The 27,545-nt window shown below is 38.9% G+C and overlaps 1 protein-coding gene across 1 annotated transcript in view; it reads left to right on the forward strand.

Moving 5' to 3' along the window:
• Ccdc18 (coiled-coil domain containing 18) overlaps positions 1 to 27,545 on the forward strand; it is a 96,201-nt gene that overhangs the window by 5,104 nt on the left and 63,552 nt on the right. The window contains exons 4-11 of the mRNA XM_032916522.1: positions 274 to 432; positions 4,680 to 4,786; positions 8,998 to 9,126; positions 10,881 to 10,977; positions 14,637 to 14,758; positions 21,575 to 21,866; positions 24,162 to 24,268; positions 24,912 to 25,061. Of these exons, the coding sequence (XP_032772413.1) occupies positions 274 to 432; positions 4,680 to 4,786; positions 8,998 to 9,126; positions 10,881 to 10,977; positions 14,637 to 14,758; positions 21,575 to 21,866; positions 24,162 to 24,268; positions 24,912 to 25,061 (1,163 nt within the window). The remainder of the gene's footprint in view (positions 1 to 273; positions 433 to 4,679; positions 4,787 to 8,997; positions 9,127 to 10,880; positions 10,978 to 14,636; positions 14,759 to 21,574; positions 21,867 to 24,161; positions 24,269 to 24,911; positions 25,062 to 27,545) is intronic.

Here is a 27,545-nt window from a genome sequence, read left to right on the forward strand (position 1 = left end):
AACACAAGGTTTTCCATTCTGTTTATATTCACTAGTGATACTGTGAGTTGACTTATCAAGTAATACCCTAGTTTAATAAAGTGGACCACTCTTTCCAGTTTGTACTTATTGTACTACTGTGAATAGAAAGGAATGTCTCACATTATACTTCCTAATGCTCATTGTCCTGAGTTTTTCAATAATTTTAATGACAATTACTGCTATTTTCTATTAATTGTATATACACATCAATTAATTTAATGAACATTGTTTTTTTTTTTTCTTTATTTTCAGGTGCCTTTTTCATCTGTTACTATGGATCAAGAGGTTAAAAACCTCCGAGAGAAACTTCATAAACTTAGGCAACAAAATGCCTATTTGGTCACACAGAATCATTCTTTAATGACTAAAATAGAATCTGTCCACTTTGAATTGACACACTCAAAAACAAAAGTATGTCTCGTGATGTGTTAAGAGAATATTTCTAATATTTTATGATTTATAATTGGAAAACATTTATAGTACCTGTCTAGTAGGTATAAAGTTTTATATTCTAGTTGAATATTGATAAGGAATAGAATCATTTCTATATATAAAGAAAATAAAAATAATTTAGGAAACTTAATTAATCTTACATTTGCATAAATCCACTTTTTAAAATCTTATTGTTGGAAACTTAAAATGGAAAAAGAAGGACTAGAAAGATGGCTTACAGGTTAGAGAGCAGTTGCTCCTCTTTCTTTTTTTTTTTTTTTAAAGATTTATTTATTTAATTATTTCCTGTATGTGAGTACACTGTTGCTGTCTTCAGACACACCAGAAGAGGGCATCAGATCCCATGACAGATAGTTGTGAGCCACCATGTGGTTGCTGGGGATTGAACTCAGGACCTCTGGAAGAGCAGTCAGTGCTCTTAACCTCTGAGCCATCTCTCCAGCCCCAGTTGCTCCTCTTTCTAGTACCTGCATAGTGGCTCACAAATATCTGTATTTACAGCTCAGGGGTCTGATGATCTCTTCTGCCTTACAGGCTAGGAACTGAACTTGGGTCCTTTGAAAAAGCAGCCAGAGCTCTTAATTGCCGAGGCATTTACTTTATATGTACTCTTAGACATTTTTAGATTCTTTTACATGGCTTTTTCCTTCTTCCTTCCTTCCTTCCTTTCTTTTTGCTAATGGTATATTTCATTATGTGATATCATAACTTAATCTTATCTAAAATTTATATATACATATACACACATATACATATATATATTTACTGTATTATTGGTATCATAACATAGTGATAACTAGCTGGTTGTAGTGGCATTTACAAATAGCACTTCACCTTTTAACAGAATACCCCAAAATGGGAAAACTCAAGAAATCTATTCACAGTGATATGGTAATGTAAACTGGTGTATCCATAAAACAGATTGCAGCAAGGCCTTTTTTTTTTTTTTTAAACAGTCGTGTGTCTGGAGAGATGGCTCAGTGGTTAAGAACATTTGTTGCTCTTGTAGAGAGCCCATGTTCAGTTCCCAGCATTTGCATGTATCTCCCAACAGTCTGTAAGTCTAATGCCCTCTTTTGGGCACTGTACACATGTGCACAGACATATACATGCAGGCAAAACACTCATACACCTACACTTTTATTTAAAGAAAAAAGGTAAATATAAGAACTAACATGCAGAGTTGCTTGATTTACATGAAAGACTGAGGAGGGTAAATGACACTCATTTATGATAGCTACTATGTGGGAGTTGAGGGGAAGGAAGTCCGATATTCAAGGTCATTCTCCGTTATGTGTCAATTTCAAGGCCCCCTGTATATCTGGTCATGACAGATCACACTTATAACCCTAGTACTGAGGCATGAAGACCAACCTTGAGTTTGAAGGTAGTCAGTCTATTTAAGAAGTTCCATACCTGCTGTGGCCAGTCTTAAAAGTCCAAAACAGCCACCCAAACTCATGGTGGAGCTATACACATTTACTGTCTCAGTTTCTCCCTCCCCATCCCTGCCTGCCTGCCTGTCTTCCTTGCCCTTCCCCCTCCCCTTCCCTTCCCCTTGCCCTTCCCCTTCCTTCCCCTCCTTCCCTTCCCTCCCTTTCCCCTTCCTTCCCCTCCCCCCCTTCCCCTTCCCTCCCATCCCTTCTCTTCCTTCCTCAGATTTTGCTTTTGAGGCAGGATCTTATTTATTCCAGGCTATCATTAACTCGTAGGTAAAAATGGCCGTGAACGTCTGAACCTCCTCCCTTTCGTCCTGAGGGCTAGAATGACAGGCAGCTGTTATACCCAGTTAATGGATGTTCAGGATAGAACTCCGTCTCTTGCATGCTAGGCAAGAGCTCTGCAAACTGAGTCAAGTCTTTTTGCCCTCGTTTTTTTTTTTTTGTTCGTTGTTGTTTGTGTTTTTGAGATTTTGTGTAGTTTGTACTAGTCTTGAACTCATCATGTAGCTGAGGATGGCCTTGAACTCCTGATCTCCTGCCATCTCAAGTTCTGGGATATAGGAATATGCCATCATGCACAGCCCCTCAGTTTTTCTTTCTGTAAAATCTATTCCTGTTTCCCTCTCTCTCTGTGTGTGTCTATTAGTGTGTGTGTGTCATATGTAGAGAGTGTAGTATATGTGGGGAGGCAGGGAGAGAATGTTTGTAATGTGTGTGTGTAGAGAAAGAGGGTGTGTACATTGAAAATGTTTTTTATTTCTGGTGCCCAGCCGCAACTCCTGAGTGTTTGTCAGACCTGCTAACGAGTTGCCATTCTAACATTTCTAACTTGAAATTTCTGTTTCCTGTACCCCATTCTTTGCACTTCTTTTGTAATTGTAGTTTCTCTTCTACTTGCTTGTGGTTTATCTGGAAACACGAATTTTTCCTAATCATTAACTTCTAGGATAAAACCTTATCTCAAATATTTCAGAACATTGCTCTTGTGTTGTATGTTATCTAGTACTGCTTTGAAATCTGATAAAGCAAGGAAACCAACAAACCTCAAATCAACCCACCAAAGTCTGACGCTGCTGTGAGTCACGTTGCTTACCATGTAATTTTTGTTCATTTGTGTTTCTCATATACCACATTTTAAGACTTCTCCTTTTTCCCTGGTTTTTAAATTTTCATGTTGCTGGGTAGAGGTATTGCACACCTTTAATCTCAGCAATCACGAGGCAAAGGCAATTGTATCTCTGAGTTGGAGGCCAGCTTGGTCTACAGACTTAAGTTCCAGGACTGTACAGAGGAACTCTGTCTCTGTCTCTGTCTCTGTCTCTGTCTCTGTCTCTGTCTCTGTCTCTGTCTCTCTCTCTGACTCTGAGGGCTGGAGAGATGGTTCAGGTGTTAAGAGCACTGACTGCTCTTTCAGAGGTTCTGAGTTCAATTCCTAGGAACCATATGGTGGTTCACAACCATCTGTAATGGGATCCAATGCCCTCAAATTATAGTTTTGACTTTTTTTCTTTTTTTCTTCTTTTTTTTTTTTTTTTTTTTTTTTGGGGCTGGGGGCTTAACCCAGGGCCTTGCGCTTCCTAGGTAAGCGGTCTACCACTGAGCTAAATCCCCACCCCCTAGTTTTGACATTTTTTTTTTTTTTTTTTTTTTGGTTTTTTTTTTTTTGGAGCTGGGGACCGAACCCAGGGCCTTTCGCTTCCTAGGCAAGCGCTCTACCACTGAGCTAAATCCCCAACCCCTTGACATTTTTTAATAGACCTTTATTACTTACATTGAGTACATGAAGGCCTTTACACCAGTAGAGTCCGACTACTAGTATTTTCTGTATCTGTCTGTATGATAATGGGATTGCTTTTCCTTTCTCTTATTTTACATATTAGTTAAGTGTGAAACCACTGGATTTGTTCCATAAATCTTCAGGATTTTTTATTGCTGCCCTTCATGTTCTTTTTTTCTTTTTTCTTTTGTTTTTTTCCTTTTTGTTTGGTTTTCTTTTGATACGAAGTTTCTCTGTGTAATGGCCTTGGCTGTCCAGGACTCTCTTTGTAGACCAGGTTGACCTCAAACTCACAGATCCACCTGCATTTGCCTCCTTAGTGCTGGGTTCAAAGGTGTACATCACCATGCCCAGTTTATTCGATTTTTTTCAGGATACTTTTTTTTTAAAAAAAAGATTTATTTGTTTTGTATAAGTACATTGTCGCTGTCTTCAGACAGACAAGAGGGCATTGGATCCCATTACAGATGGTTGTGAATCACCATGTGGTTGCTGGGAATTGAACTCAGGACCTCTGGAAGAGCAGTCAGTGCTCTTAACCTCTGAGCCATCTCTCCAGCCCTATGCTTTTCTTAATTATCTAGATTTTTTTCTATTAAGCATGCTTTCTGAAATTAGTTTTTAAGTCATAAAAATTTAATATATATATTTTTACCTAATTTTTCATTTTGGTCATATAACGTATATATTCTAACAACACATACACACAATCTAACTTACATGAAATTCATCTTCCTAGGCGATGTTAGGAATTATTGTATGTAGCTTCCCCAAGTATACTGAGATATTTGAGGATAGTGGCAAGTTATATGCTGAGCCTGTCTTCTGATCATGGTGTATACAAATATGAGCTGATCAACTAATATTTTAGCCAGTGACTGAGGAGTCCTAATGAAACTTCTGATCTGATAAGGAAAGACTAATATTCAAATAGATTGACTTATTTGTTGAAACATGGTGCCATAAAAATTGTCTTTATATTTTAGATTGCTATGCTTGAGTCTGCACAAGAGCAGGCAGCCAACATTCCAATCTTAGAAGAACAGATTATAAATTTGGAAGCAGAAGTTTCAGCTCAAGATAAAGTTTTGAGGTAATTGCACTGTATAGCTGAAAGTTTTTATTTTGTATTTCTGTTTGTTATTAAAAATTGTCTCTTATCCCTATTGCAGGAAGTTTTTGGTGACCTAATAAGGTCTTATCACATTGTTAAGTTTTTTCAGTCAGGTATAGCATCTCTAGCTGTCGTTATATGCAGTGACAGGGACTAAACATGGGTCATTTTCAGGTGAGACGCTTATTTGCATTCTTTCATTTAATAGGACTTGGTTCATTTTTGCCCTATAATGCAATATGCACCCATTGCTTCAGTGGAGTTTAAGTATAAGAAAAAGGGTATTTTTATCATTCACTTTTATCTTCTATTTTAAATATAATGTGTACTGAACATCATGTTACATTTGAGTTATTTTCATTACTGTTCTGGGACTTGCAGTATTAGCATTATCTGGGAATTTAGAAGAAATGTGGATTATTGAGCCCTATCTCATATTTGTGTGTGTGTATAAATTTTATAATACATACATTATATATATATATTTTTTTTGTTTTTTGATACAAAGTTTTTCTGTGTAGTTCTGGCAGTCCTGGAACTCCCTCTGTAAATCAGGCTGGCTTTGAATTTAGAGATTCACCTACCTTTTTCTCCAGAGTTCTGAAATTAAAGGCTTGTACACTACCACACCCAGCTAAATTTTAATAAGTACCACAGGTGAATTTGATGTATGTTAAAGTTTCTTTTAAGTTTATCAGTTTTAGAGTTTTCTTTGTAATACATACATTAGCTTAAATGTATTCTGTGTTCTGTGAATTTTTTTCTGATCAGTGTTTTTATCAATATTTTGAGAATTTCATATAATGTATTTTGATCATATTCATTCCCCTCTTCCAACTCTTCTCTGATTCACCCTTATCTTCTCATGCGTCCAACTTTGTGTGTGAGTGTGAGAATGTGTGAGTGAATATGCGTGTGTGTGAGTGTGTGTGAATGTGTATGTGAGTGTGTGTGTGAGTGTGTGTGTGAGAGAGTGTGTGTGAGTGTGTGTGTGAGTGTGTGTGAGTGTGTGAGTGTGTGTGTGTGAGTTCGTTCACTCACTTGCTCACTCTCTCCCCACCCACTCTTTGAATCTTTTGTGTTGGCCAACTTTTATTTCTTGGACCTGTCCTGGAGTATAGTTTAGAGTAATGGAGAAAAGCCAGGTATTACACTGTTAAAGAAAAATAAATCTCATTCTTTCAGCAGGTATCAAATGTCAGTAGCTCTTCAGTTAGGGGTTGGGCTTAGTACCTACCTTCTTCCTCCATTCTGGAATTTCTGGAAAACACTGTTTTCCCTAAAGTCACACACTACTCTCTGGCTCTTAAAATCCTTCTCTTCTCTCTTCCATGAAGATCTGAACCCTGGTTTCCTTTCCAACTTAAGGCTGAACACTCCATAACCTCTTATTCTTTACACATTGACCAGTTGGTTGTGGGTCTTATGTTAATTGCCATCTACTGTAAGAACCTTCTTTGATGATGTTGTGATGCACTGATGAGTGTAACTGAACAAGGCTTTGGCAGACCAGGGTAAGCTGAGGCAGGGCATAGAGTTGGGGATTAATTATTCAGCATACTTTTCTCTGAGGGAACAATGTTTGATTCTCTGGGGCTGGCAAAGTACTCCCTGTGACCAATGAGAAGAATCACACACATGCACGTGCACACACACTAGGTGGATCAAGCAAGCTTCAGCTTTCTCCATCTTCTTCACACATACATATACACACAGACACAGACACACACACACACACACACACACACACACACACACACACACACACACACACACACACACACTCACAGATTGGGTGGATGGAGCAAAGCTCCAACAAGCAAGCTCCAACAAATTTAGTTTTTCTCCCAAGTTTTTATATCCCAGCAAAATCTTTCAAGCAGTATAAAGATCACAATGTCACAATGTGATTGCATTCTATTTTTCATTACAATTCTCAATTACAATGAGTGTATATAGAAAAATATTCCCCAATACCCTCACATGAATAAACATTACATAGTACAGGTAAAACCAACAAATTATTCCCAAGAATTCAATACATTCATAACTAAGCAAGTTGTTACAGATTAACAAAATGTAACCAAGCAAGGTAATTTTCTCAGCCAGTTTCTCTTACTAGTAGGCTGTAATTTGTCATTACAAAGAAAAGATCAATTATTTTATTATTTATCTTAAAGAGTAATCTTATAAAAATCTTAATCACGAATCTAAACTTTTGTATAAAAAGCAATCAATCAATCATTTCTACTTTAAATCTGCAGGCATAAAACCTTTTTGCACTGTGGAAGCTAGTCAGGGATACGTTTCCAGTTGAGGACTATCTAAATTTCTTCATGTTCTATTACTCAAGTATGTAGTGTCTTCAGCATCAAATTCTGGAGGGTAACTGAACAATGGCAATAGCCTCTAAATTTGGGATTCAAATTGGCCAGGGCTCAAAAAGATGTAATCTGTTGCTGGCATGGTAGGCTGATTGTTTTTTCTTTTTTCTTCCTTCCTTCCTTGCTTTCTTCCTTTCTTTCTTTCTTCTCTCTCTTCTCTCTCTCTCTCTCTCTCTCTCTCTCTCTCTCTCTCTCTTTTGGTATTGTGTGGTATCTTTTTGGGGAACTGTCCCTTCCCCCATTATGGAATAACTCCATTTGAACTTTTGTAAAGATAAAACTATATGGATATAACTCTTAATATATAAATGTATATAGCTATATAACTGTATAACTATATTTAAGTATATATATGGATATGAGGTTTTCATATGGCTTTATCATAAGGCCTCTAGTGTTAGTTTTCCTTCCCAATATTCTCTACCTTGTCTTCCCATCTCCCACATCATTTAATTCTTCCTCCTGTCTCATTTTTCCACCTTTCTCTTTTATAATCCTTTGTTTTATCACCCAGTTCTTGAAAGATCTTTCCTGTTTGCTCTTACTAGTTAACCTAACCTCTATGAGTTTAAGAGATGAGGCCTTGCTGTATTGTTCAGGCTAGCCTTGAGTCATCATTATGCCTCAGTGTCCCAAGTGGTTGGACTAAAGGCACACATCATTGTATCTGGCTTGATATTTATATCACATATAATAGATATTTATATTTGGATTTGTTTCTATTACATTTTTTTCTTCATTGGGGGGCGGTGATGTAAACACGCCAGGCACACATGTGAAGGTCAGGACGACCTGCTGGAGTAACTGCTCTTACTGTGTGGGTTCTAGGGATTGAGTTCAAGTCATTAATGTCAGTAGCAAGCGCCTTCACCTCTTAGCAATCTTCTGACTCTTCTTTGTGTGTATTAGTTATTATTGTTTCACTGTGTATCTAGGCTTGCGTCTGATTCACAAAGATCTGCCTCCTGGGTGTTAGAGGTGTTCCTGGACCATTCTGTACTCACGTTCACTCTTAATGTGCACAGGCATTTTGTCTGCATGTGTCTCTGTGCACCGATGCATGCCTGCTGCTCGTGGGGGCTCTGTGCACCTGTGCATGCCTGCTGCTCATGGGGCTGGAAGAGGCTATCAGACCCCTTGGACCCGGAGTTAAGGATGTTTGTGAGCTGCCATAGGGTGCTGGGAATTGAAACTTAATCTCCTGGAAAAGCAAGTGCTCTTAACCACTCAAGCATCTTCCAGCCCCTGCTATTCTAATAACTTTTTATTTTGATTGTCCTCAGTGTTCTAGATAACTAAATGATAATTATCAACAAATAACAAAAATTTTCTTTCTTAGAGTTTGTACTTCATTTTTGTGTTTTTTATGGGTAGAACAAAGATACTTTTGGTTGTAGAAGTGATAATAATTACGTTTGCTTTGTATCTGAGGTATATAGTAGTACTTCTAGTTTGTATGAAATATATTTGTTTGTAGAAACTGTAGCTGAGTTATTTTGAATTCCTGATCCTACTGCCCCTGCCTTACAAATACTCACGAATGCTGTGAATGTAACTGTGCCACCACGCTCAGTTGTTGACTGTAGAATGTCATGTGAGCTTTTACTGGAGATGGGTTTCTCCCTTGATGGAAGTATTTATGCCATGCAGTCTTCTGTTGATGAGTTAAGAGTATGCCTTTCTCTCTCATGTGTTTGTCTTTTTAACTCACTGATTTATTTATTCTTAAAGTAATTATGTCACATTATTCTTATATTTCTCCAGTAATCATTTTACCAGTTCTTAAAGCTTATTCTCTACTTATAGAGAAGCAGAAGATAAATTAGAGCAGAGTCAGAAAATGGTGATTGAAAAGGAACACAGTTTACAAGAAGCCAAAGAAGAATGTATAAAATTGAAAGTGGACTTACTTGAACAGAGTAAACAAGGAAAAAGGTATGTGGGATTGTAGGATTGTGGTATGGTGAGATTTACTTATCTGTAGAACTGGCCGTGTGCATGCTATACAGCTGCTGTACCACTGAACCATATCTCTTTTAAAGCTATAATTTTTTTTTTGGATAGGCTGTTGCCATGTGATCTTGGCTGGCCTGGTGTTCACGGGGCAGCCCAGTTCCCAGGGTTTCCCCGTGTAGCCCTGGTTGTCCTGGAACTAATTCTATAGACCAGGCTGGCCTTGAACTCAGAGATCCACCTTCAGGTGTGTGCCTTAGTTTCTTGAATGCTGATATTACAGACATGGTAATGTGTTTGCTTAGTCATTTTGCCTTGCTCTAAAGAAAAGTTTGAAGTGTCACTATTTTAGACATTTGACAGTAGAATAACTTAATATCCTTTTTTGTGTTCACTTTTTCATTACTTTTTTAATTGGTTATTTTATTTACATTTCAAATGTTGTCCCCCTTCCCAGTTTCCCTTACACAAATCCACCAACCCATTTCCCCTCCCTTTTACCTCTATGAGGGTGCTCCCCGCCCAACCACTGCCTCACTGCTCTAGCATCCTCTTACTGGAGTATTGAGCCTCTGCAGAACCGAGGGCCTTTCCTCTCATTGATACCAGATAAGGCTATCCTCTGCTACATATGTAGCTGGAACCGTGGGTCCCTCCATGTGTACTCTTTGGTTGTTGGTTTAGTTCTTGGTTAACCTCTGAGGGGGTCCCGTTAGTTGATATTGTTCTTCTTATGGCGTTGCAATCCTCTTCAGCTCCTTTAGTTCTTCACCTAACTCTTCCACTGGGGTCCTTGGGCTCAGTCTGATGGTTGGCTGTTAGAATCTATATCTGTATTGGTCAGGTGCTGGCAGAATATCTATACCAGGCTCTTGTCAGCAAGTGCTTTTTGGCATCAGCAGTAGTATCGGGTTTGGTGTCTGCAGATGGGATGAATCCCTAGGTGGGGTGGTCTCTGGATGGCCTTCAGTCTCTGCTCCATTTTTTGTCCCTGCATTTCCTTTAGATAGGAACAATTCTTGGTTAAAATTTTTGTGATGGGTGGGTATCTGATTTTATAAGACATAATCTTTAGAAATGTGTTGTTCAGTGTAAGAATGCTTCTCTCCTCTGTTTTCCAGATTAGGGGATTGAATTGCCTATACATAGGAATTTGTGTATGTTTCAAAGTTGATAAGTATTTATGTTACATTTTGTTTATGTTGCTAGAGTGAGAAAGTTATTGTAGTAAAACCAACCCATCATTTCATAGTAAAGCCTGTTACTCTCTGTTTTGGATTAAAGGAAAATCTACTATATGCTAGGAAAGATGACACAGTTGGTAAAATCTACTGCATAAGTGTTGGGACCTGAGTTTGGATTTCTGGCACCCACTAGGCATGTTTGCATATACGACCTGTAATCTCGGCACTGGGGAGATGGCACCATGGAGGCTCAGAACTCTTTGGCTAGCCAGTCTAGCCAAAACGATGAGCCCTGGTTCAGATAGACCCTGCTCCCAAAAAGAAAGTGGAGAACAGTTGAGGTAGAGAGTTGATGTGACCCTTAGCCTCTAGATGCATGTCCGAACACATGGATGGATAGCCATGCACCCATACATAAAAGCATGTGTACCACATATGTCCATACACATACGTGACACACACCCATGCACATACCCACATAGACATACATTTGCTTAAAGAGTAACTTCTCAATGCAGAGAATTCCTTTTATTATTTCTTTTTAAACGGTAGAGCTGAACGACAAAGGAATGAAGCACTATATAATGCAGAAGAGCTGAGTAAAGCTTTCCAGCTGTACAAAGAAAAAGTGGCTGAAAAACTGGAAAAGGTGAGAGAAGTGTTTGTTCAGATTCAGTGTCTTGGATTACTGTCCATCGTTAAAAGTAGATAATACATAGAATGTTTTTACCTCCGGAATAATAATTTTAAGATTTTATTCACAATAAAATAAAATTTTTATTTCAATTGGGAGGTGGTGGTGCACTCCAAAATCCCAGCACTTGGGAGGTATAGGCAGGCAGATCTCTGTGAGTTCAAAGCCAGCCTGGTGTACAAAGCTAGTTCTAGGGCAGCCAAGGCTACACAAAAAAACCCCTCTGATTTGAAAAAACAAGACAAACAAAACCCCCAAACTTTTATTTCAAGTTGATTTTTATTTTGTGCTTTTTAAAAAAAAATCATTAATTTTTAAAAAATTACATATATATTTGGGAGGTGGGTGGCTATATGCACATGAGTGTAGGTGCCCATGGAGGCCAGAAGAAAGTCTTGGATCCCCTTGTACTCAAGGTACAGGCAGCTGGGAACTAAACTTGGGTCCCCTCAATAGCAGTGCCTGTTCTTAATAACTGGATTTTCCCCAGCCCTGTGTATGTTTTGAGATAACCTTTCATGAAGTTATTCAGAGTGCTTCTGCCTCAGCCTCTGAAGAAGCTGGGATTATAGCTACTTGGAACATTATGTCTAACAACATAAAAGGTTCTAAAATATTAGTTAAGGAAGATCTTTACCAATACTTTTATTATCAGAAGAAACTTTTATTGAAGGAAGAGTTAGTACAAGAAAAAAATACAGAGAAAGAAGGAGTAGGTGAGTAGAAGTTGGAATTAGAAAAGCAGAAGCATGAGTTGGGGATTTAACTCAGTGGTAGAGCGCTTGCCTAGCAAGCACAAGGCCCTGGATTTGGTCCTCAGCTCTGGGGGGAAAAAAAAAGGAAAATCAGAAGCAGGAAATTATTGGTTGTATTTAATGGTGGAAATCTTGGACATTAACAAATTGTACAGAGTGAGAGGAAGATGAAAGGTACAACTGTGGATGATCATAAATAGAACAACTTCTGAATATACTGGCAAATGATCAAACAGGGAACAGTTATCTACAATATATAAATATATAAAATTATTATAATGTTGCAGATTATTTTGTATTATTAGTATGTGCTAGTTTTAAAAAGATCCTTAAGAAGGTTGCCAGTGTCAGATGTTTCAGATTTGTCAAGAGTAGTGAAGCATGAGACAGCTGCAGTGGGAGAAAGGAAATTTCAGAAAACGTAGCCACTGTTCTGTATATCAAGTGCAGAGGAAATAGGCAGTAGGGAGCAGGGATAAGAGAGTGGAACTTGGCACTAGTTGGGCTATTCAAGATGTTGTAATTGTAGAGAATATGCTTGTTTAGTTTGTGACACCCCCATCACTGCCTGGAGTTGATGATTCTCCTTTCTGAGCTGGTCACCCATACCTGCCCAAGAGCCTCATTCTCACCAAGTACAGACTTTTCCCTTTAATGGAAACATACATACAGATGAAAATGTTTGAAAAGTGCTTTCCATAGGAAAGTTGAGGTATTTTATATTGTGTGTTTTCAGTCTACTGAGATGGGAAGGACTTTGGAGTTACAGGGTGAGCACTTCTCATATGAGATTGAGATGAGAGGGAAAGTAGTCAAAGCCACAGTTTTCAGTGGGAACATACAAAGGGCAAGAGCATAATACAAATGAACAACTGGCTAGACTGCTGTAAGTCCAGCCTCCTGCTGTATGAAGAAGAGTTCAACAAGTTGTCAGTCAGTGGGTTCTAAGGAGAAAGATTGCACTTGCCATTCCTTTGTAGTAAAGTTGTAAATATGTTTTCATTCTCTCTCCACTTTCTTTCTTCCTCTTTCTTTGCCTCTGTCTGTCTCTGTCCCTGTGTGTGTGTGTGTGTGTGTGTGTGTGTGTGTGTGTGCCTGTGCATGTGTGTGTGCACCATCCATAATGCCCATGTGGAGATTAGAGGACAGTTTATGAGACTTGGATTTTTTCTTTGTACCATGTGAGTTCTAAGAGAAAAATCAGGTCATCAGGTCACACTGTAATTGTCCTTTTCACCAAGGTAACTTGCTGGCCGGTAAATGCCATTAAACCATATAAAGTATTAATTTTTTCTAGATATTGTAAATTTACTAATTTATACAAATTATACAATTTATAATCAGAAAACTATTTTTGAAAGCCTTTGTGAAGGTTCTCCTGGGAATGTATGTCTTAGAAGGGACTTTTAGCAAGGTGATATTAGAGGAAAAATACTTTTTGGAAGAATGTCTTCAAGGAAAAAAGATAATGTAATAGATTTTTAAAAATTTACTTAGTGTTAGTAGTTTTTAATTTTGCTAAGTACAACCATGTAGTTGGATTGACATAACAAAGGATAACATAGGAAATGGAATAGGTTCATTCAGTCCTCCACTCTTGCTCCAACCTGAGCATATTGTAATTTATTATTATCATTATTTGTGTGTGCATATGTGTGTTAGTGTGTGTGGATAACAGTGCACACAAGACAGTCAGAGGAGAGTGTTTTTTTCTCTTTCCACCTTCATATGGTGTCTTAGTTAGGCTTTTACTGCTGCGAACAGACCATGACCAAGGTAACTCTTATAAGGACATTCAATTGGGGCTGACTTACAGGTTCAGAGGTTCAGTCCATTATCATCAAGACGAGAAAAGGGCAGCATCCAGGCAGGCATAGTGCAGGAGGAACTGAGAGTTCTATATCTTCATCTGAGGGCTGCTAGGAGAAGATGCTTCCAGGGAGCTAGGATGAGGGTTTTTAAGCCCACACCCACAGTGACACACCTACTCCAACAAGGCCACAGCTACTCCAACAAAGGCCAAACATCTTAATAGTGCCACTCCTTGGGCCAAGCGTCAAACTGTCACAAGTGTCTTTTCAGGCACTGTGACAAAACACCATCACCAAAGGCAATTTATAGAAGAAAGCTTTTAGTTTGGGGTTGATGATTGCAGATGGTTAAGAGTCCATGATGGCAGAGCAAAGGCATGGTGACAAACAGCTGAGAGCTCACATTTGGATCTGCAAGCAGGAAGCAGATCCTGGAAATAATGGCAGTCTTTTGAAACTCCAAACCCACTTCCAGTGACACACCTTTTTCAATAAGGCCACATTTCAATAAGGCCTTAATCCTTCCCAAAAGTTCCGTTGTTCAAACAGGAGTCTATGGGAGCTAGTCTCATTTAAACCAATGCAAATGGGTTCCAGGGGAGGAACTTAGGTTGTCAGGCTTGCATTATTACACAGAAAGTGCCATACCCACTGATCTACCTTCTTTGCCACTTGGATTGCTGTTTCATTGGGAGTGTTTTAAATTTTCAAAAATAACACTTCTGAAACACAGGCATTGAATTACTTTGATGTGCAATCCCTATCTGAATTGTTTGCCTTGTTCATATTTATTAGCCTGAGCGTTTTGCCATCTTTCTTGCCAATCTGTTACTGGCCATTAAGCATTTCTGAGTAAGTAGTAACATCTTCCTTCCTGTCTTTTGTGTTAAATTGTTTCCTTTCACTATGGTACCAGGGACTTAGATATAAGAAATACTTAGCCTATTCCTGTTTCTTTCCAAAATCACTACTCATAGTTTTAGCTTGAAACAAGGTAAAATGTATGAAGTGAAGTAGTATATTCACTTAAAACAATTTTTTGTTTTAGGTTCAAGTTGAAGAAGAAATATTAGAGAGAAATCTTTGTAACTGTGAAAAGGAAAATAAAAGACTTCAAGAAAAGTGTAATCTGTATAAAAGTGAACTTGAAATTTTGAAAGAGAAATTCAGGTACTTTATTATGGAAAATATTTTTGATATGCAAATGTGGCAAAAGGAAACATTTAAAACACATTTTTTTTTTTATTAACTTGAGTATTTCTTATTTACATTTCGAGTGTTATTCCCTTTCCTGGTTTCCGGGCAAACATTCCCCTAATCCCTCCCCCTTCCCCTTCTTTATGGGTGTTCCCCTCCCCATCCTCCCCCCATTGCCGCCCTCCCCTCAACAATCTAGTTCACTGGGGGTTCAGTCTTAGCAGGACCAAGGGCTTCCCCTTCCACTGGTGCCCTTACTAGGATATTCATTGCTTCCTATGAGGTCAGAGTCCAGGGTCAGTCCATGTATAGTCTTTAGGTAGTGGCTTAGTCCCTGGAAGCTCTGGTTGCTTGGCATTGTTGTTCATAAGGGACCTCGAGCCCCTTCAAGCTCTTCCAGTTCTTTCTCTGATTCCTTCAACGGGGGTCCTATTCTCAGTTCAGTGGTTTGCTGCTGGCATTCCCCTCTGTATTTGCTGTATTCTGGCTGTGTCTCTCAGGAGAGATCTACATTCGGCTCCTGTCGGCCTGCACTTCTTTGCTTCATCCATCTTGTCTAATTGGATGGCTGTATATGTATGGGCCACATGTGGGGCAGGCTCTGAATGGATGTTCCTTCTGTGTCTGTTTTAATCTTTGCCTCTCTCTTCCCTGCCAAGGGTATTCTTGTTCCCCTTTTAAAGAAGGAGTGAAACATTCACATTTTGATCATCCTGTAAGACTCTCAGAGAGAATTTTCCCTCAGGAGGGAGATCCTCAAGCCCCAATGACCAGTCCGAGTCCACAGGCTGCAATCTGCAAGAGGATTTTTATTGATCAGGATACACAGGTATCTGTGGGCGTCCCAGTCAATTCAGAAGACTGGTGCGCCTACCAGAACCAGGGACGGGCTTTTATAGTGTTTTGGGGAGCAGAAGCAGGCTTACAGAAGCAGATGCATGGTTACAGGGATGTGATTGGTGGAGTAAATGAGACATACGTATACATTACCTATTTTGGCTATAATCAAAACAGTGAGTTAGCAAAAAGTACATGGTGGTCGGGTCTCCCGAGGGGTCAGGGACTGTTTCTTTTTCCCTGCCAGGTGGCCCATGGAGCAGTGCCCATATTTTAGTCTAGTTTCTGCATTTTGTTTTCTTTTATGGTCTGTTTCGTCTAAATGATGGGTCAGCTTGTCCCACAAAGCATGGACACATCTGAACTTTCCCAGGCGTATTTTAGTTCTGACTCTGTGTATCTAAAAACTTACTTTTTACTTCTATAGTTGAGGGCCTTGGGCTTGTACAATTCCCTTTCTGGGAGGGGGTCTTTCAATCCGTCTTGAGTTTCATTTGTTCTAGGCATCTAGGGTAATTCAAGCATTTGGGCTGATAGCCACTTATCAATGAGTGCATACCATGTGTGTTTTTCTGTGATTGGGTTACCTCACTCACGATGATATTTTCCAGTTCCAACCATTTGCCTACGAATTTCATAAAGTCATTGTTTTTGATAGCTGAGTAATATTCCATTGTGTAGATGTACCACATTTTCTGTATCCATTCCTCTGTTGAAGGGTATCTGGGTTCTTTCCAGCTTCTGGCTATTATAAATAAGGCTGCTATGAACATAGTGGAGCATGTGTCTTTTTTATGTTGGGGCATCTTTTGGGTATATGCCCAAGAGAGGTATAGCTGGATCCTCAGGCAGTTCAATGTCCAATTTTCTGAGGAACCTCCAAACTGATTTCCAGAATGGTTGTACTGGTCTGCAATCCCACCAACCATGGAGGAGTGTTCCTCTTTCTCCACATCCTCGCCAGCATTTGCTGTCCCCTGAGTTTTTGATCTTAGCCATTTTCACTGGTGTGAGGTGAAATCTCAGGGTTGTTTTGATTTACATTTCCCTTATGACTAAAAGATGTTGAACATTTCTTTGGGTGTTTCTCAGCCATTCGGCATTCCTAGGCAAGCGCTCTACCACTGAGCTAAATCCCCAACCCCGAACCCCATTTTTTAATAGGGTTATTTGCCTCCCTGCGGTCTAACTTCTTGAGTTCTTTGTATATTTTGGATATAAGCCCTCTATCTGTTGTAGGATTGGTAAAGATCTTTTCCTAATCTGTTGGTTGCCATTTTGTCCTAACCACAGTGTCCTTTGCCTTACAGAAGCTTTGCAGTTTTATGAGATCCCATTTGTCGATTCTTGATCTTAGAGCATAAGCCATTGGTATTTTGTTCAGGAAATTTTTTCCAGTGCCCATGTGTTCGAGATGCTGCCCTAGTTTTTCTTCTATTAGTCTGAGTGTATCTGGTTTGATGTGGAGGTCCTTGATCCACTTGGACTTAAGCTTTGTACAGGGTGATAAGCATGGATCGATCTGCATTCTTCTACATGTTGACCTCCAGTTGAACCAGCACCATTTGCTGAAAATGCTGTCTCTTTTTCCATTGGATGGTTTTTGGCTCCTTTGTCAAAATCAAGTGCCCATAGGTGTGTGGGTTCATTTCTGGGTCTTCAATTCTGTTCCATTGGTCTATCTGTCTGTCTCTGTACCAATACCATGCAGTTTTATCACTATTGCTCTGTAATACTGCTTGAGTTCAGGGATAGTGATTCCCCCAGTAGTCCTTTTATTGTTGAGGTAGTTTTAGCTATCCTGGGTTTTTTGTTATTCCAGATGAATTTGCAAATTGTTCTGTCTAACTCTTTGAAGAAATGGATTGGTATTTTGATGGGGATTGCATTGAATCTGTAGATCGCTTTTGGTAGAATGGCCATTTTTACTATATTAATCCTGCCAATCCATGAGCATGGGAGATCTTTCCATCTTCTGAGGTCTTCTTCAATTTCTTTCTTCAGAGTCTTCAAGTTCTTATTGAACAGATCTTTTACTTGCTTGGTTAAAGTCACACCGAGGTACTTTATATTATTTGGGTCTATTATGAAGGGTGTCATTTCCCTAATTTCTTTCTCGGCTTGTTTCTCTTTTGTGTAGAGGAAGGCTACTGATTTATTTGAGTTAATTTTATACCCAGCCACTTGGCTGAAGTTGTTTATCAGCTTTAGTAGTTCTCTGGTGGAACTTTTGGGATCACTTAAATATACTATCATATCATCTGCAAATAGTGATATTTTGACTTCTTCTTTTCCGATCTGTATCCCCTTGACCTCCTTTTTTTGTCTGATTGCTCTGGCTAGAACTTCAAGAACCATATTGAATAAGTAGGGAGAGAGTGGCCAGCCTTGTCTAGTCCCTGATTTTAGTGGGATTGCTTCAAGTTTCTCTCCATTTAGTTTAATGTTAGCAACTGGTTTGCTGTATATGGCTTTTACTATGTTTAGGTATGGGCCTTGAATTCCTATTCTTTCCAGGACTTTTATCATGAAGGGGTGTTGAATTTTGTCAAATGCTTTCTCAGCATCTAATGAAATGATCATGTGGTTTTGTTCTTTCAGTTTGTTTATATAATGGATCACGTTGATGGTTTTCCGTATATTAAACCATCCCTGCATGCCTGGGATGAAACCTACTTGGTCATGGTGGATGATTGTTTTGATGTGCTCTTGGATTCGGTTTGCCAGAATTTCATTGAGTATTTTTGCGTCAATATTCATAAGGGAATTTGGTCTGAAGTTCTCTTTCTTTGTTGGGTCTTTGTGTGGTTAGGTAATTGTGGCTTCATAGAAGGAATTCGGTAGAAAAACACATTTTTTAAATTGTAAATATGGACATTTTAGTAATTTAGAAGGCTTAAGATTTGTGACTGAAATTTTCTAGGTATAAAACTAATTTTAATATAAGACATCTTAATTCTAACACATTTGTAAATATAGAATAATGCAGATCAATACATACAAAATGTTTTTAGAGTAATTACATTAGCTAGTTATTAAAGATGCTTAAATAGGAAGAAAATTACTCATGAATTTTTTTTTTTTAATAAAAGATGAAACAGGCTCAAAGAGCAGCCATTATTATTTTTCCGTAGTAAAGAGGGTAGATTAGGGACTGGTGAGGTGTCTTAACAGATAAAGACTCTTCCTGCACAAATCCGCCATCCGAGTTTGATTGCTGGCACCCATAAAAGAAGAAGGAGAGAACCAGTTCCATGTAGCTGTCCTTCAACACTTACATATGTGCTGCGGTACATGCTGTCCCCAGTCTCTGTCAGTCTCTGTCCCTTCCTACCTCATACACACTAATAATGATGATGAATGAATTAAAAAGTTAAATTAGGGGGGCTGGAGAGATGGCTCAGAGGTTAAGAGCACTGTCTGCTCTTCCAGAGGTCCTGAGTTCAATTCCCAGCAACCACATGGTGGCTCACAACCATCTATAATCAGGTCTGGTGCCCTCTTCTGGCCTGCAGGCATACATGCAGGCAGAAAGCTGTATGGCATATACATAATAAATAAATAAATGTTAAAAAAAAATCTTAAAAAAAAAATTAGGTTAAATGTGTTAACTGGGTCTTCTGACTCTGGTGCTCTATATAATAATTTTTTTCATAACTAATAATTTGGTCAACTTTCAGATGGTAATATTAATCCATTTTTATCATCTCAGACTTAAGGTGGGAAGAACAATTAATATTCTTTTGTCTAATTGTATAATTATAGCACACTTTCCTTAAGGTGGATACATTCAGTATTTTGATAGAGAGATAAAGTTACTAGAGTAATTCCTAGGACCTCATGCTATCAATTATAACATACTAATTATACTCTGATAAAATGCTTGACCACTAACATTTTGTGTTATATTTTATAAAATAACTTTTGAAAAGGTTTTATTTTAAATTATGTGTATATGGTCTGTTTTGGGTGTGAGGTGTTGTGCTAGTGAGTACATTGTCTTTGGAGGTTGGAAGAGGGCATTGGACATCTAGAGCTGGAGTTACACATAGCTGTGAGCCACCTGACATGGGCGCTGGGATTGGAGCTTAAGTCCCCATACTAGAGTAGCAGAGTCTTTAATTCTGAGCTGTCTTCCCAGCCTTCATTTTTCTCTTTTCAAAGTACCGATTCTTTGTCCCATTGATTCCTTGTCTCCATTTCAGTAATCTCCTGCCTTCTTTTTCCAAGATGATTTCTCTGTGTAACAGCCCTGGGTGTTCTGGAACTCTTTGTGTACCAGGGTGGACTTTAACTCAGAGATCTGCCTGCTTCTGCCATCCAAATTATGGGTTTAGAGGCCAGCAACTCTATTCCCAGTAATTTCTGCCTGGTTTTAATTATTTATTCTTATCCTTTTATGTTTTTTTTTCAGACTTTTCTTTTCAAGACAGGGTTTTTCTGTTTAGCCCTGGCTATACTGGAACCTATTCTGTAGATCAGGTTGACCTCAGATCTACCTGACTCTGCCTCCTGAGATTAAAGACACACAGCACCATGCCAGGCATAAATATTTTTCTTTGCCATTTGTTCTCAGAGGAAATTCAGTCTAGAGACATACAGTTTAAGCAGAAGTTTACTTAGCAAAGCAAAGCAAAGCAGAACATGCACACCAGAGGGAGGAGAGGAGAGGGAGGGAGAGGGAGAGGAGAGAGGAGAGGAGGAGAGGAGGAGGCAGAGCAGAGCAGAGCAGAGCAGAGCAGAGCAGAGAGCAGAGCAGAGAGCAGAGCGCAGAGCAGAGCGCAGAGCAGAGCAGCAGAGCGCAGAGCAGAGCGCAGAGCAGAGAGCAGAGCAGAGAGCAGAGCAGAGCAGAGAGCAGAGCAGAGCAGAGCAGAGAGCAGAGCAGAGCAGAGAGCAGAGCAGAGCAGAGCAGAGCAGAGCAGAGCAGAGCAGAGCAGAGCAGAGCAGAGCATGCACACCAGAGGAGAGTGCAGTGGGTTGTCCTGAGGTGGCAGGGTAAGAACTCTTGGTTCTCTGTGTGGACACTTACAGATATTTTTGTAGTGGATGGCATATTCATGTGGGTGTAGTGACCTTTTTTCCCCTGCCAGATCATGGTGAACAGGATCTTCCCCCAATCCTCTTGAAAGTTCCCAAAGATGAGAGGGGCAGTTGCCAAAACCACAATGTTGTAGAGATCCTTTTAGTATACGGTGTTTTGTTAGTTAGTTTGCCTGTGTGGCAGTTAGGAAAGTGCCCCGGCGCCTCAGTTTCTCATTAGTGGGAAGAATACAATTGCAGCTTTAAGGATGTTTAGCCACAGTGATGCTTCATGCATTCGTACAGTCAGGACACAGCTCTCAGTAGTTCCCTGCTTGCCTCAGAGCTTACTCCTCATCTCCTTTCTTCCTTCCTCCATCCTTCCTCCTTTCTTTCTCACACTGTCGCCCAGGCTAATCCAGAGGCGCTGTGTAGCTCAGACTCTGCTCTAACTTGGAATAGTTGTTTTGCCTTCATCTCTTGGTTGCTGGTGATACATGTGAGCTACTATGCCTGTCCTCCCATCCTGTGTCCCTCGGATAAATGCCATTGGGTCATTGTGACTAGTCTTCAGTATGGGCTGTATTAGGTGTACTGGCATTTTGTTGAGGATTTTTGCTATTTTTGTGTAGGATATTGGCCTCTCCTTTACTATTTTTTGTTGTTGTGTCCTTGGTTTAAAGTGAGAGTATATAAAGGTGATTATTGAAAATGTGATAATGAAGTGTGTATGGGCTGGAGAGATGGCTCTGAGGTTGAGAGCACTGACTGTTCTTCTAGAGGTCCTGAGTTCAATTCCCAGCAACCACATGGTATCTCACAACCTCTTCTGGTGTGTCTGAAGTCTGCGACAGTCTATTCACATACATAAAATAAATAAATATTTTTTAAAAATGTGTGCATATTTTACTTTAATGCTTTTTTTCTTTATAGGGAGTTAAAAGAAGACCATTACAATGGAAAAGAAAAATTAAGGATAATGGCAATGAAAAACTCAGAAGTCATGTCACAGTTAACTGAATCTAGACAATGTATTCTGAAGCTAGAGAGTGAGTTAGAGGACAAAGATGAAATATTACGAGAAAAGTTTTCTTTAATAAATGAAAATCGAGAATTGAAGGTTCGTGTTGCAACACAGAATGAACGACTAGAGTTATGTCAGCAGGATATTGATAATTCAAGGGTGGAACTGAGGAGTTTAGAAAAACTGATATCCCAGATGCCAGTAAGTATGTTTGAAAAGAAGTGTAGCAACCTGACTGCAGTGCAGAAGGAACCTGCCATGTTACAGAGCATCATTCTGTGGCTGCATTCCTGACCGCGCAGTGCAGAAGGAACCTGCCATGTTACAGAGCATCATTCTGTGGCTGCGTTCCTAGCTTTTGTTCTTGTCCTTGTTTGCTTAGCCAGTTCTCTTGTGGAGTCCTTATGTCCTCACACTCACCTTTTTCCTCTTTTACCTTTTCTTACTCTCTGAGATGCATATATAAGAACTACACAGAACTTTTGAAGAGTTTCACTGAAGGATTATTTATGTTTTGAAAATTCATTCCTTTAAAGTATACTATTGAGCAGTTACTACAATCTAGTCTTATACATTTTTATTATACCCGAAATATCCTTTATGTCTCTTTACAATTTAATGCACCCCACTCTGTGAAACCAATAATACTTTGTATTTCTATGAATTTGTCTTTTCTTGACATTTCATATAAATAAAGTTATAACGGCATGTGGATTTTCTTGTATCTGTTTTCTTTCTTTTTTTTTTTTTCTTTTTTTTCGGAGCTGGGGACCGAACCCAGGGCCTTGCATTTGCTAGGCAAGCACTCTACCACTGAGCTAAATCCCCAACCCCTTGTATCTGTTTTCATATTTTGAGGGTCATTCACATTGAGACATATTAGTATTTTATTTCTTTTTAGTTTTGAATGGTATTCAGTTGTGTGCATGTATTGTGTCTTATTGAAGCACCAGTTGGTGAACATTTGGGCTATTTCGCTGTTAGTCTATATAAATAATGCTACTGCGAATATTGGCATAGAAGTCTTCTTGTTAACACATTCTAATTTCTCTTGGATAGATACCTACTAGCAAAATTTCTTGGAAATACAGTAAATTTATGTCATCATGTTTAGAATTCTTTCTCTGCATCCTTGTTGACATTTGTTATATGTCTTGCTGTATCCATCATAGTCTATGTGAACTGGTGTTTCATTAATGCGTTTAATTTTTATTTTTTTGATTGCTAATGTTGAACAGTTTTATACATTCTTATTAAAATAGTGTAGAATTTTAAATATTCATGTATGTCAGTGGGATTAGATACATGAAGAACATTGACAGGTATGAAATAAGGTAAGAATGAGAAATTAAGACATGTATGTCACGGTTTGTTTCGCTTAGTAATGGATGATAGACTGCATGGCAGCCTAACAAGTTTTAAAGTATTGTCAGTCATGGAAATGTGAAGCTGAAAGGAGCTTGGAAATCATCAGATTTGATACTGCTGTGTTACTGTGAAAAGACATGGGTGCAGGGGATACCAGCCTAATGGTCATTTAGCAGGAATAGGTCCTAAGCTCCTTGCCTTTGTTTTATCTGCTTTTCTTAGATTTACCAAGATTTTAGTATACTATTTTTCTCCTTTTAAGACAAATATAATACATTTTTTTTTTTCTTTTTCTCGGAGCTGGGGACCGAACCCAGGGCCTTGCACTTCCTAGGCAAGTGCTCTACCACTGAGCTAAATCCCCAACCCCCAATATAATACATTTTAAATTGAAATCCTTACTTGTGTTCAGTGTCAAGAATGATTTCACATGGGGTTGGGGATTTAGCTCAGTGGTAGGACGCTTGCCTAGGAAGCGCAAGGCCCTGGGTTCGGTCCCCAGCTCCGGAAAAAAAGAACAAAAAAAAAAAAAAAAAAAGGAATGATTTCACATATGATTCTAAAAGTGGCTACTATGCATGTTTGATCCTTTGTCTTATAAATGTTAAGTCTGATTTGGAAATGTGAGTTTTTTTAATTTCTAGAAAGCAGAGATGGTTATCGTTTCAAGTTATTAGACATTTGTTCTTTTTCATAACTACTTTTTTTTTTTCTTTTTTGGTTCTTTTTTTCGGAGCTGGGGACTGAACTCAGGGCCTTGAGCTTCCTAGGCAAGCGCTCTACCACTGAGCTAAATCCCCAACCCCTCATAACTACTTTTTAAAATCCTGTAATATTTTGAAATTTATATGTATTCTATTCATATCTTAAACATTGCTATGTATAAATGCATCTAAAATGACTGCTTAATGAGTTATTGAAAACACTATGTACATAATATAATTTGCCTTAATTATTATGTTTTGAAATGTATTAATATTGATTTATATAACTCAAACATACTTATATATTCTATTTATAAATGCTAGATTGTTTCATAAAATTCATAGTTTTTCGAGCTGAGTATTAAGAAAACAGTTGTATCACATATGTACTTTAAGTTATGAATGTTTGTTTTTATACTTGCAGTTAAAAAGAGAAATAGTTGGCTTTAAGCACCAGATGAATAGTGTTTTTAATAAGGACAAATGCATTGGCTGCTGTGAGGCAAATAAGTTGGTGATTTCTGAATTGAGGTATACTTTTCAGTTTTTAAAGTTACAGTAAAAAGAATGTTTTGTTGGTCTTCAAATTAAGATGGTTAGTTAATTAGTTTAACAAATAAAAGAAATTACGGAGAATCTTATAAAAGTACTGGCTGCCCAAGTTAAAATTGATTCTTTTTTTGTGTGTGTGTGGTTGTTTTAAATCTATTCTAAAAAAATTTACAAGTTGTAATTCCTTTGACCCTTTGCCAGTCCCATATATGACTTTTACTAGCTCATATGGGTCCCATAGTCAATTTTACTAGCTTTTATTATGTTTTTAAAGTGGCTGAAGCAGTTTATAGTCCAGTTAGTGGATTGTGAGAACCTTCATGTCTTAGCTAGGGCATGGTGATGCATGCCTTTAATCCCAGAATTTGGGGGGGCAGGCCAAACAGATCTCCAAGTTCAAGGCCATACTGGTCTACAGAGCAAGTTCCAGGACAAGGGCTACAGAGAAACACTGTCTTAAAAAAGAAAGAAAGAAAGAAAGGAAGGAAGGAAGGAAAGAAGAAAGAAAGAAAGAAAGAAAGAAAGAAAGAAAGGAAGGAAGGAAGGAAGGAAGGAAGAAAGGAAGAAAATTAAAAAAAGAATCTTAAGCAATAACTTCCTGGTTTCTTTTCTTTTGTGCTAGGATTAAGCTTGCAATAAAAGAGGCTGAAATTCAAAAGCTTCATGCAAATCTGACTGTGAACCAGTTGTCTCATAGCATTGTTGCTTATGAAAGTCGAGAATGTAGCCGAGTAAACACTTTAGAAACAGAACCTGTAAAACTAGCTGGTGAGTATATTACATTGAATTACTTTAATAAATGACAATTAGCTTTTGTTGATAGCATTTAAAGGAAAAGATTATTAGTTGATAATATTGAAAACATTTAGTCTCCTATTAATACTTACGGTTTGTAAAGACAAGAATTATTGTGTAGTTCTTAGACTTTGCATTGTTTAAAAAATAATATTGCTGCAACAGAATTTATCCAGTGGTGTACGTCTTTCAAATATGCAGCTGGGTTGCTGAGCATGGAGCATACACCTGTAATTCCAGCACCTGGGAGGCAGAGGCAGAGGCAGAGGCAGAGGCAGAGGCAGAGGCAGAGGCAGAGGCAGAGGCAGAGGCAGAGGCAGAGGCAGAGGCAGAGGCAGAGGCAGAGGCAGAGGCAGAGGCAGAGGCAGAGGCAGAGGCAGAGGCAGAGGCAGAGGCAGAGGGGCAGAGGCAGAGGAGGGAGGCAGAGGCAGTAGAGGCAGAGGCAGAGGCAGAGGCAGAGGCAGAGGCAGAGGCAGAGGCAGAGGCAGAGGCAGAGGCAGAGGCAGAGGCAGAGGCAGGAGGCAGGAGGCAGAGGCAGAGGCAGAGGCAGAGGCAGAGGCAGAGGCAGAGGCAGAGGCAGAGAGGCAGAGGCAGAGGCAGAGGCAGAGAGGCAGAGGCAGAGGCAGAGGCAGAGGCAGAGGCAGAGGCAGAGGCAGAGGCAGAGGCAGAGGCAGGTGATCTCTGTGAATTCAGTGACAGCCTGGTGTACGTAGTCCAAGGGCAGTCAGAACTACACAGTATAACCCTGTCTTAAAAAAAAAACCCACAGATCTATATCTATATCTATCTATATATCTATATATATCTATATCTATATCTATATCTATATCTATATCTATATTTGCTTGCATGCAGTTGGCTTGCATGTTTGTTTTTAAGTATGTTTATGCAGTTGTTACCATCACCATAGCCGAAACATGTAACATTTTTATCAGGCTCCTTTATAGTCCTTTTCAGTTTTCTTTAGTTTTAATTTTCTGTTGTTGCTTTTCAGTGCTGGGGATTGAGCCAGGGACTGAACTGTATTCCCAGCCCTTTATTAAATTCTCTTAAAAGTGAAAGCTCTTCTTTTCAGATATAAGTACTTAAGGGGATAAACTTTTCTTTAAGTAATACTTTGCATTCTTCTAGTTTTTATGTCGTATTATCATTTTATACAGTTTAAACAAATTCCTTCTTTAGTGATTGAATCTTGGGCTTTGTGTTTCTAAGTCTGACTTATTTTGCTTAGTATTCAGAGATTTTCAAAATATCTTTAAATCAGTAGTAGTCAGGGAACATATTTTATGTAATTTTCTTATTTATTTTTTTAATAGTTGTTATTCAGCCCAAGGCTTTATGTAGGCCTGGCTGGCCTGGGACTTGCTATGTAGACCAGTCTAGGCTTGAATTCAGAGATCTGCATCTCATTCTACAGAAGTTTGTGCATATGAGTGCAGTTGACTACAGAAGCCATTAGAGCGTATCTGATTGGGGCTGGATTACAAGCATTAGGAGTTGCCTGGCAGGCGTGCTGTAAGACCTCTTAGCTGCTGAACCGTCTGTCAAGCCTCTCTCTCTGTCTTTTAAAATATCAGTCATACTAGGTTTATAGTTTTAGTTTTACATTTTCTTCATACCTGATGAGTTTCAGTATTTTCTTGTAGCAATTATTGAAAGAGTAGTATTAAAACCTTCAAATATATGTGATTGTTGGTTTGTGTGTTGTTTTAGGTCTGTCAGCAAGGAACCATTCTAGCCCAATCTTCCTCCCCTACAAGCAAATAGGAAAAAAAATACACTGTTTTAAAACTGAGGCTGGCCTTGAACTGACAATGTAACCAAGATGGCTTTGTCATAATACTTTGTTTTAATTGCTCTACTCTCCCAGTTCCTCCCTGTGCTCCCTGCACCTCTGGCTAGTTCCTCCTGTCCCTCTTACACTTCCTCAGCTCATACATTCCATTAACATGCCCTCTCTCTTCACTCCCTTATTCTAATTTCTGTGATTTACACATGTGTGTTCTGTACTGTCACAAACATTTATAATCGAAATCTGAGTTGTACATATTAGAAGAAAAAACATGGTTCTTGTCTTTCTGAGTTTGGCTTATTTCATTTAACATTATCATCTTCATTTGTACCCACTTTCCAGAAAAGGACGTAATGCCACTCTGTGCCTATTCTGTGACATCCATGTTTATTACTACACAGAATGGATGTGCAAGTGTTCTGTGTGTTGGTGTTGTCTCTTGTACATAGAGTGGTCTAGCTACAATATGTTGATTGTAAAGGTTTGAAAACTTCTAGGTTTGGCAAGTTGGCTTAGTGGGTGAAGTTGCTTGCCACCAAGTGTGACCAAGTGTGACCAAGTGCCACCAAGTACCACCAAGTGTGTTCAGTACCAGGGTCACACAGTGAGGAGAGGACTGATTCTAGAAAGGTGTCCTCTGTTCACATGCATTCTGTGGCACATATGCAT

Source organism: Rattus rattus, chromosome 11, assembly GCF_011064425.1.
Source record: "Rattus rattus isolate New Zealand chromosome 11, Rrattus_CSIRO_v1, whole genome shotgun sequence".
In the NCBI taxonomy this organism is placed as follows: Eukaryota; Metazoa; Chordata; class Mammalia; order Rodentia; family Muridae; genus Rattus; species Rattus rattus.